The sequence below is a fragment of the Vulpes lagopus genome, chromosome 2, assembly GCF_018345385.1.
Source record: "Vulpes lagopus strain Blue_001 chromosome 2, ASM1834538v1, whole genome shotgun sequence".
Lineage (NCBI taxonomy): Eukaryota > Metazoa > Chordata > Mammalia > Carnivora > Canidae > Vulpes > Vulpes lagopus.
Window position 1 is genome coordinate 74,263,577 of NC_054825.1, and position 11,251 is coordinate 74,274,827.

Consider the following 11,251-nt stretch of genomic DNA (forward strand, 5'->3'; position numbering starts at 1 on the left):
GTTAGTACACAGGAATGCAGCCCCCTTCCAGCTCTGCTTTAGTGAAGGCATTCGATTGTTGGAAGTCTGCCTTTTGTGGGATTCCCACTCCTCACCGCCTGGCCCCTCTCTTGGTTCCACCTTTCAGGGCATCTCTCTCTTACCTGGCTGTGTTACCACCAGTTCAGGTGACACCCCTTCTCTCCTGCTCCACACTAGCAGACATTCCAGCTCTGTCTGGGACACTTCCTCCACTTCCCAAACCCCTGCTCTTAAATTCCTTTGTGGAATATCTCTCCTTCCCTCCAGCCTCCTCCTTTTTAAGAAGCAATTTGCTAACTGCCAGATGTCCATTGTGATTTCTGATTTCTTTTTCTGCAGAAGTTCCTTTTCCTTTTTTCCCTTACTACCATTTTTTCCCTTACTACCATTTACCCATCTATCTGTCCATGTACTCTCTCATTCACTGATCCACCCATCCAACCATCTACCCATCCATCCATCCATCCATCCACCCACATATCCACCTACTTATTCATCCTTCCATTCACATATGTACACACACACACACACACACACACTCACTCCTATCCATCCATCCACGCACTCAGTCATCCACCAATCCACCCACCTACATGTCAGTCCATTCATCTGTCCATCTATCCAACTATGTACCTCCATCTGTCCTTCCATTCACATACATACGCATGCAAATTCACTGACACACACCTACATCCATCTATCCATCCGACTACTTATCTATCTAGCCATCCATCCTTCCATTCACACATGAGCACACAAGCACTCACCCACACATACACCTATCCATCCATCCATCCATCCATCATTCCATCCATCTACCCATCCCTGTAATCATCCATCCAACCATCTGATTTTTCATTAATTCAACCTTTTTTGAGTACCTATGATATACCAAATACAAAGCAAAACAAGTCCTGGCCTTTACCTTTGGGAAACCCCCAGTCTACAAGGCAGGGATAGACAACACCATGGGTTGAAAAGTGCTAGGAGGGTGTACTAGGGACCATGGGACTTCAGAGATGGTGGTGGAGGCTACCTGGCCGGTAGCTGTGAAAAGCCTCAGGGAGCACCAGTCACCCGAGGTGGGACTATGAGTCCCTCCTTGTTGCGCTTCTCCTCTGTGACCATCGCTTCCCCAGCTCCCCATCTTTTCATTTTTTTCTCTGTGGGTGCTTGGGCTGAGGGTATTCAAGGGGCACAAAAATCAAAGACTTTTCCCTAGAAGTTGCCCGGGGGCTGCCTCTTCCCTCCTGCCTTTCTTTTTCTTTTTAAGATTTTATTTATTTATTCATGAGAGAGACACAGAGAGAGGCAGACAGGCAGAGGGAGAAGCAGGCCCCCTGCAGGCAGCCCGATGTGGGACTGGATACCGGGTTTCCAAGATCACGCCCTGGGCTGAAGGCGGCGCTAAACCGCTGGGCCACCCGGGTTGCCCCCCTCCTGCCTTTCCTGCTTTAGTTAGGCCACCTCTCTCTTTCATTAATCAGAACAGCTCTCTTTTTATTACTGTACGTAGTACTTGTACTCAGGTAGCAGGAGACCCACCCCTTGCAGGGGACTGGCCTTCCACTGCATCTAGCTGCTTCTGTGGGAGACTCTCATTACAGCTTCTCATTGTGGGATGGGGAAGCCAGAATTGTCAGGGGTCAGCTGACCCCCATTTGACTTAGCTACTCAAACAGAAGGCCTTGCCCCATCTCCCACATCCCTGCCCAGCCAAATCTACCGTTTCTGGGCCTGCCTCAAGTGCTTTCCTTGAGGCAATCTGTGGCCCTTTGCAGCAGCATGTTCAGGGGCCAGCCAGATGTCCAGCTCCCATGGACTCCTCTGCTCTCATGGCCTCTCTGGCCACAGTGCTTGGACTCTTGGGACTCTGCTACCCCTGGGGTTCTGGTGGGGGTCCCAGGGGCAGCTCAGTCTCTCCAGGGCTGAGGACAGAGAAATGATCCAGTGGAGGCTTGATAACTTCCTTCTCCGTGGGGAGGGTAAGTACCTGGTTCCCTCTCTCTGCAAACACTACAAGGTGGCAGCCTAGCAGGTCTGGGGTCACTGCTGGGCCAGGGACAGAAGAGATGTAACAGGCTCCTCCTTTCCCAGTTCCTGAAGCCCCTCAGGTCTTTCTGCCCCATAAAACCCCACCAAAGGCTGAGACTGGCACAACTTTTCTGCTGGAGGGTTGAGGAGCAGGGGGTGACCTAGCCTGACCTTGGCCCTTCTTGTCCCCTCACCATGGCACAATCAGGACTGAAGCTGGATACTCTATGTGGTTGGGTCCAGAACCAAGCAGTAAGTAATAAGCTAAAGCACTCAGTTGGGGGATGTTACAGAAGACGTGATACTGTTGGGCATGTGGATCCCTGGAAGCTCCCTGTAGGGCAACTTTGCCCCTTGAGTTAAAGCCCAGTTGGATGATCACACTGGGAGGAAGCCTAGAATAGGGTGCCAGCATGTAGACTCAACGTGTGGGTGAATCTGTTCTTAGCTGAAAGGTTGCGAGCCTGTGCAAGATGGAAGCTAGGTGAGGGTGAGTATCAATATCCACCCCGTTAATGACAATGACACAGACCAAAGACAACCAGAGCCTGAAGCGAGTTGGGTAAACTGCAGAGAAAATATCCTGAAAAGGACCACAAGGGCGTTTGGACGTGCTGATGGTACACATCTTCCAAAGCCCAAATGAAAAGCAGTGGCAGTGGTCCTGCTCCAAAGCCAGGGAAAGGCCACGGGGCAGAGCTTCAGTCCAGGATCCTCCAGCCATCTACAGGCTCTTGCTAGGCCAACAGCTATTTTCTGGTTGTTGAAAAGGTCATCACAGAACCAAAGGGGAACAATACCCATAGGTCAGAGCAGCCAAGTTGGGCCATGTGGCAGCCACAGAGGTGCCCCGCTCACATCTCCCTTCCAGGGAACCTGCTGTGAGAAGTGTAAAACCACCAGCTGCTGCATCTTTCAGGATTCCCCACTGTCCTTGTGGGGACTTCCTTAGAGCTTCACTTAGAGACCCCCACCCAATCTTCCTTCCCTCTCTCCTTTCACAGGTGCCAGGTTCTTCCTGCCTCCTCTTGCTCCTTCCCCCTTTATCCTGCACAGCTATTTTTCTCCTAGAAATCTCTTGCATGTCTATTTCTGTCTTGACACCTGCTGCTCAGAGGACCTGAACCCTGAACAGAAAGTCTAGTATATTGCAGTCTGGGTCCAGCACCACTCAAAAGCTGATTCTCGGGGTGGGCAAATCTTGAGAATTTTATGACAGCCAGAGGGACCTGTGGGTAGAATCGCTGGGAAAGAAGGTTGGAGAAGCAATCCAAGAAATCCAATCCAAAATATCCAAGAAAATGAACACAATGTTCATAGCAGATGCAACAAGCCAGAGAACTTCCGATGGATGTTCGCTTTTGGAGGGGCACACGCTACATGGAGCTGTTTTTAATCCTGACCCCACTATCTCTTTGGGAGAGTTTCCTGATCTATAAAATGAGAATAATTAGACTTACCTACCTTGCTGGGTTTTAAGGATGAAGTCCTGACACAGGTGCTCTCAAATCAGAGTAGCTTTGTTAACTATTTGTATTTTCCTTTAGGAAGAGAGAAGGCCTCCTCTGTTGTTTGAAAGCAGGCAGGGACTGGTTCAGGGGAAAAAAATCACTGGATCCACCCTGGGAAGGGGCCTGCAGGTTTGACCCCCTCCCTGCGACCCTGGGAAAAGGTGAGGGTTCTGTGTTGGGGGTGGGGCAGGGTTAGGGGAGGGTCAGCTGCTCCATTGGGACCTTGTCGCTCCTGCCGGGTGGTCTGTGTGGTGGGACTCTCCTGGAGGGAGGGGAAGGGGGTGAGAGGAAGCAAAGGGGAGGGGACTGCAGAAATTAAGGTGATTTCTGGGCAGTAGCATCAGATTGAATGACAAAGGGATCAGAACGGGAGCCTGGGGTGGAGTCAGTGCCCAAGCCTGGAAGGCCAGCCCCTGTGGGCTCCTCCCCTTTCCTCTGTTTGGCCCTCGGCCAGAGAGAGGAGTTAAACTGCCAGCCTCATCCACTGTGCCCAGGAGAACTAGATTGCACAGGTTGGAGCCAGTCTGAAAGGGGACCCTGTCCTCACAGGCGCCAGGCAGTGGCAATAGCTCTGTGTGGGGATGAGGGCAGGGCCCAATGACATGAGGGACTTCAAGAAGACACAGTCCAGGTGTCCAGTTCTGCGGATGCCTCTGCCCCACCCCTGGTGGCCTAGAGCTTGCCATGTACCCCTTGTACCAGTCTGGGTGCCTTAGTACAAGGCAGGCCCTACTAGGGCCACTTGGACCACCTACAATTCTCTGGCACCTCCTTTTAAGAAGTCCTCTTTCTTACACCTGGGTGGCTCAGCTGTTGAGCATCTGCTTTTGGCTCAGGGTGTGATCCCGGATTCCTGGGGTAGGGTTCTGCATCGGACATGGAGGACCTGCTTCTCCTCCCTCTGGCTGTGTCTCTGTCTCTATCTCTCATGAATAAATAAATAAAATCTTAAAAAGGGGGGAGGGTGGGATTCCTGGGTGGCTCAGCCGTTTGGCGCCTGCCTTCAACCCAGGGCGTGATCCTGGAGTCCTGGGATGGAGTCCCATGTCGGGCTCCCTGAACAGAGCCTGCTTCTCTCTCTCTCTCTCTCTCCCCCACCCCCCGTCTCTCATGAATAAATAAAATATTTAAAAATAAATAAAAAATAAAAAAAGAAGTCCTCTTTCCTCCGAAAAGAAGGGTAGATGACAAATTAAGTCCCTCAGGGCTGTCTCCAGGGAAAAAGGGTGGCAGGTGACAATTTGTCCTTAGCAGGCCCTTCCCCTTTCACCTCAGACCCTCTGGCCCACACCCCAGGTGTCCAGTTCTGGCCATCAGGATGCTCTGTGGCCTGGCACCCTTTTCTGCCTGGGAGGAGAGTCGCCAGTAAGTTAACCACATCAAGGGCTTCCTTTGACCCCACTCCTCTGGGGCAGGGCCCAGTAAATGTCAGCTGGACTGAATCGGATTCTCTGAAAATGAGGGGATGTAAGAACTGTGGAGGGAGAATGTGTGCAAATGCCCCCAAATACAACCCGATCCACCCTTCATCTTTCTTAACCTTCCTATTCCCTCTTCTCCCCATTCCCACCATCTGCAGCCTCTCTCCTGGAATGTGGGAAGCAAAGACCTCAGTTGGACTTTGGGTTTCCCTGTCTGCATAACAGCAGGATGACCCCTCTGCTATTGGTCTCCGGTGAGATTTAAATAAGGTGCGCACAACAGTTGGGGCGGGGGGCATTCTCTGGGTCTCTGTTGCCCCCACCCACCCACCTGCTCCACCACAGGCCCTGGTTAGGGGACTGAGTAGCTGCTGTAGGTCTGGAGTGGCAGTTCCAAGCCGATGGGGGAAGCAGCTAGGGAGAGGAGGGGGCTCCTGACAGGCTGGAAGCTCAGAGAAGGATCCACCAGGACTGACCAGTTGGCAGGGGACATGAACCCACAGGTCAGAGGGGCTCTGCCCAGAGGCAGCTCCAGTCTCCATACGGTGAATGGACACCGTATCCTGGCTTCTCCCCTGTCCCCACAGGCCTCTGGGGGATTGGGTATTCAATTAGCATTTCAAAGAACATCCATTTGGCCATAGGATGGGTCCTCTTACTCATTTTGTCTTCATTCATCCTCACAGGCCTCTGCTATTGTTGCAGTGATCCAGTGGAGCATGGGGAGGCTCAGAGAGGTGAGCAGGCACTGGGGGAGTGGAGCTGGCACTTGACGGGTCTGGATGACTCCAAGCACAGCATTCTCTGGCCTGCAGCAAGACATACACCTTGGTTCTGCCTGGCCATCTACATGCCTACCGCATGCCAGCCCCCTGGGCGAGGTTCGGGGAATGTCAAAGGAATGAGACACAGTCTCAAATTCACACAATCACATTCTCAGTGGGGGAGACTGGTAAGTAACCAGGCAGTTACAACAGAGCAAGTAAATGCTATCAGAGGTGAAGTCCCAGAGCCAAGGGGCCTCCGAAGAGGGGCATCTCATGTAGCCAGGGAATCAAGTAAAGGCCTCCCGGTGAGTCATGGCAGAGAACTATGAGAGCCCATAGAATCGCCATCCCCTGATTTCTCCTCTACAGTAGGGCCAATTGCAAGGCTAGATATAAGGGATACCTGCAAAGGGACCCTCCTCACCTCCCTACCTTCCTCCCTCTCCCTGGCACTTCTCACCACTGCCTCAGGTTCCTGAGGTACACCAGTTCCCACTGGGGGTTACGAAATAGGACTAACAAGGAAGGGCCAGCTCTGGCCTTGCAGCTCTCACATGGGCAGGGCGGGCCCAGCCACCTATTCTCCATGCCCTGGTGGTCCCGGGCCCTTGTCCTGGACAGCACTGGAGAACAGGTCACATGGAGGCCTGTCCTCTACTGCTCAGACTGTATTCCTCCTACATCGTCCACAACCTCCTCTGGACCTAAGTCAGTAAGCCCTGCCCCTCGCTTAACCTCCTTGCCTTCTGTGTAATTCTCAGTGCCAAGAATAACCTCCCCTGGCTCTCGCCTCAATCCCCTTTTTCATCTGGAGCTTCCTCAGTCAAGAAGTATTCCTGCCTAAGAGGAGAAGCCAATGTCTCATACCTACCCCCTTCTTCCGGGAATAATCCATGTAGGGGTGGTGCTCAATATATGGGGTTTGTCCTAATGGGACTTATCCTTCGGTGGCATCCCAGAAGCTGAGTTTGTGATCTGGTATGGCCTATGGGAGGCCCTCAAAGGCTCCCTGGAAATGGCCCACTAGACTGGGCCAAGCAACTTACACTTGGTGTCACTTTCTCTACCTGCAAGCTCCCTTTCCTGACCTGGGGACATAGGCATCATGGAGAAACTGGACACACAGGAGCTCAGAGGGAGAATTTCAGATGCCGGCTTTGTATACAAAACAATTTTATTAAAAATTCTGCAATTTGGAAAACAAAGCCTTCACAAGGATTCCATCAGAAAGTACAAATTTTAAATAAATGAGTCAGAAAAGAGGCAGACAGATACACCAGCCACAGTCATGGCCTTGGGGGAAGGGAGGAGGTGCCCAGAGCCCCCAAAAAGCTGGGCACATGGGGTCTTTGGATGCGTGCAGGGCCAGGTCCTGGGGCTACCAGGCAAGGGCCCTCAGTTTTCCTTTCCTTGGAAAAACGGAAAGAGCCTGGAAAGCAAAGGAAATTTTGAGTCTGAAGCAAAAAGGCACAAAAGCCATTTGTAAGGCACAAATGCTGACTCCAGCCCTGAGGCACAGGGAGTGGATGAATGGGTGATCAGAGCCCAGGACCCGGGCTCTGGTCATTCTTCTGACTGGTGTGACCTGTAGGTTTGGCCACAGGTTAAGGTAGACCAAGTGGTGGACGGCACAGTCCCGGCAGCCAGGGACCTGGAGCCAGTCTTTAGAACAGATGTGTTACTTTACTGGCAAACTGGTGTCTGGCCCCTGGCAGGGCAAGAAGGGTCACACGGCCCCTAAGAAATCCCATCCGTGGGGAGCACCAGGCCTCCTGTCCAACCCTGCACTCCGAGCCACTGTGAGCACTCACCCTGGACCAGAAACTTCCGAGGGCAGTCCTTGCCATCCAGGCATCTGGAGAAGCCCCAAGTCCCCAGAGCCAGGGTTTCTCTAAATGGGAGGCAGCTGGCATTGTCAAAACCAGTCCCCAACAGCTGCTGGCCCATACCACGGTCACTGGTGACAGGCCTCCCTGGTAACATTAGGCAGCGGGTAGGCAAAGAGGGAGAAGTCTAGGATATACTTAGGCAGCACATCCTGCAGGAGGGCCCGTGGGGCACTGCACAGGTGGTAGTGCAGACTTTCCGGGCTAGCCGGCCGGTACCAGGCCTGGCGAGCTGGGAACCGCACGTGGGGCGGCGCCCGCACCCACTCCAGCACCTGGTTGGCGTCGGCCTCCAGCCGCTCATAGGAGCCCACAAAGTCGTAGTGCACCGCACAAGGCTGGCACAGGTGGTACACGGGCATCCAGTGCTCATTCATCCGCTCAGGGTCCTCGTCCGCCAGGTACCTCAGGAACTCGGGGAAGGTGACATCGTCCCCTGCGGGGCTGGGCCCCGCTCCGGCCCGGTACCGCCTCACGATCTCGGCGCCGTAGCGCCGCTGGTACTCTGGGATCTCGCCAAACTTGTTGCGGTAGGCGGAGAGGAGGCGCTCCAGGGGCTCGCGCACGAACAGGAACTTGAAGTAGTGCTGTAGGCGGTAGCGGATCTCCTCGGGCCGCAGGTCGGCCAGGAACACCAGGTCGCGGCGGTGGTCCATCCTGAGGCGGACGTCCACGCTGTCCAGGACGCCCGCCAGCACCTTCAGCACCCGCTTCCAGTTGGAGCAGGCCACCTTGGGGACGTAGCAGTACAGAAAGCGGTAGCGGTCACTCACGAGGACGTGGCGCAGCAAGGTGCGCCGCTGCCCCGCCGGCAGGTCCCAAGGGTCCCGGGGCATGCCTGGCTGCCCGCACACCGCCCGCAGGGTGCGGTTCCGGACGTCCTGCCTCACCTGCCAGTCCGGGTCCCCGGGCCCCAGGGGCAGCCCCGCAGGCCGCGGGAGGGCCCGGCGCCAGGCCGCGGCCTCGCGGCTGGGAGGGTGCAGGGGCAGGGGCTTCACCTCGGCCAGGATGCCCCTCTCGATCATGAGCAGCAGCCCGCTGGAGGCCACGATCACCGCGAACATCAGCATGGACGGCAGCAGCAGCGGCGGCCCCCCCGGCCCGGCCCGGGCCCGGCCCAGCGGGGCCCGCCTCAGCGCCCGGCCCAGGGGCTCGGCGCCATTCGGGGCCGCCAGGGGGGTCAGCGGGCGGGGGAACATGGTGCTCCCGGGGCGGGGGCCTGCGCGGGCCCGGCCGACCTGAGGGCCGCCCGGGAGGCGGGCCCGGTGCTGGGGGCGGGGGGCGGGAGCCGGGGGCTGGGGCCCGCAGCTGCGGGGACGGCCCCGGGGAGGGGGGCGGGCAGCTCCGGGGCTGCGGCGCGGGAGCGGGCGGCGGGCGGCGGGCGGCGGGCGGCGGGCGGCGGGCGCGGCGAGGGACGGTGGCCGGATGTCCCGCCCGGCGGCTCCCCGCCCCCGGCCCCGCCGTGACACAGGCGCGGGGGCGGGCCCAGGCCGGGGGCGGGGAGAGAGGCCGGCGCCCCTGCACCGGGCGGGCGACGCGGGGCGAGGCAGGGCGAGGCAGGGCGCGTGCAGACCCCCGCCCGGGAGGGGGCGCCGGAGCGAGGGCCGCCCTGGTGCTCCGGGCTTCGGAGACAAAAGCTGCCAGGCCCGGAAGGCAGGAGACGCGGCCCAGGGCTCCCCCGCTCGCGCGGCGCGTGCCCTCGGGGAGGTGGCCGGGGGACCCGCGCCCCCGCCCCGCCGCCCGCCGCCCCCTCTGGCCTGAGACCTTCCTCCAGCCGCGCGCGGGTCCCGAGGCCGAGGCCCCCGCAGCGCAGCGCTGAGTCCGAACTTTCGGGAAAGCCTTCCTTCCCCCTCGCAGGAAGCACAGTCCCCAGTGTGCTCCCCCAGCCACTCCCGTAGAGGAGCAAGGCTGTCAAGCATTGACCAGTGGCTCATCTCCATGGTGACCGTTAGATTTAGCAGTACCTGCCGGATGGCCGTGTTGGCCGGCTGGGCAATGCTTAAACGCCTGGGAATGCGGTCTTCTCCCCTCCTGTCTTTCTTCCCGCAGGCCTGAAGAGGGGGGATAACTGGGACACTCTGGGGAGGGGCCTCTGGCAAGTGGGTGCCTGGTGGTCACCAGAGTGATCACACATCCTGAAGGGTGAGGAGCGGCACCGAGCAGCAGAACCTGCCTGCCTGGAGCCAGAGGCGCGGTCAATGGCACCAGGCGGATACCGGAACGCCTAGGACAGCAGCGGCCAGCCTTTCCCCACCTGAACTGGGCACTAGCAAAGGCCCCAGGTTTCATCCTGTTACGGATGTGTGGGGAGTAGTGATGCGATCAGGCTCCACATTTACCAGGCAGGTGCCCGCTCAGTGTTTGGTATTCTCTTTCAGTTGTCAGAGTTGCCCTGGGGAGGCAAGTACTACAGGCATTCCTAAGGCACAGCGGAGGAAATGGAGAGGCTCTGGGAAGCTGAGACTCTATATGGGTCAGTCTGATTTTAAAACCCACACTCCTGGGATCCCTGGGTGGCGCAGCGGTTTGGCGCCTGCCTTTGGCCCAGGGCGCGATCCTGGAGACCGGGGATCGAATCCCACATCAGGCTCCCGGTGCATGGAGCCTGCTTCTTCCTCAGCCTGTGTCTCTGCCTCTCTCTCTCTCTCTCTCTGTGACTATCATAAATAAATTAAAAAAAAAAAATAAAACCCACACTCCTAATCACCATCTCTTGGAGATTAATGGACAAACGTGAAATGGTTGGGAGGAAGCAGCTGATCCCAGGTTATAGTATTGAAGGGCTGAATGGAATGGGCTGAGTAGATGCCAGAGGCTCGGAGTTCAATGGGAGAATGGAGGTGCCACTGATCAGATGATTTCAGAAGCATGAAGGGTCCAGGGGAATGAGATGAAGCTTGCTGGATGGCCCCCAATCCTTAGCATTGTGAGTGCACTGGTGGCTTCCTCGCTTCTCAGTAGGCCCCCAACAGCTCACTGCCTGATTGCTGGGGTGCATCTGAGGATGCACCACCCACGGATTTAAAAAAAAAAAATTTTTTTTCATCCACTGATTTCTAAGTTGGCCTCAGGTTCAGCCTTCACTGAAGTGCTTCCTTGCTTCCAATAGCACCGAATGTAGATTTCTGGCATTGGGATTATTTTTTACTGGAATCAGTTTTTTAAAACAATAAATGTTTTTTATACTAGAAGAGGAGGGAAAAAAAAACTTTGAAAACTTTTTGATAATTTGGGCTGACGCTCATTCCTCTGAAGTCTTCTGTGCTAGCAGTCCAGCAAAGTAGTCTGAGTACAGGAATGGCCACTTGGTTTGTGGGGAGTCCCTGGGCGAGGTGCTTGTCTCCACACCAGTTTCCTATCTGTAAAATGGTAAGGCACCAGGCAGCCCCGATGGCGCAGCGGTTTAGCGCTGCCTGCAGCCCAGGGCGCGATCCTGGAGACCCAGGATCGAGTCCCATGTGGGGCTCCCTGCATGGAGCCTGCTTCCCCCTCTGCCTGTGCCTCTGCCTCTCTCTCTCTCTCTCTTGCTCTGTATCTCTTGTGAGTAAATAAAATAAAATCCTTAAAAAACAAAACACTGAAGCAATCTTTAAAAAAAAAAAAAAAGAGGG

At 56.0% G+C, this 11,251-nt stretch overlaps 1 protein-coding gene across 1 annotated transcript; it reads right to left on the minus strand.

Annotated features, from left to right (window-relative positions):
• Window positions 1-6,903: 6,903 nt before the first annotated feature.
• Window positions 6,904-8,916, minus strand: CHST14 (carbohydrate sulfotransferase 14). The gene has a single exon (XM_041731115.1). It carries the CDS (start codon window positions 8,837-8,839, stop codon window positions 7,709-7,711), a length of 1,131 nt encoding a protein of 376 aa, XP_041587049.1. The 5' UTR covers window positions 8,840-8,916; the 3' UTR covers window positions 6,904-7,708.
• Between the last annotated feature and the right edge of the window lie 2,335 nt (window positions 8,917-11,251).

Excerpts from the sequence above, each read along its gene's own strand:
- CHST14 (XM_041731115.1), bottom strand. The coding sequence starts at position 8,839 with ATGTTCCCCCGCCCGCTGACCCCCCTGGCGGCCCCGAATGGCGCCGAG.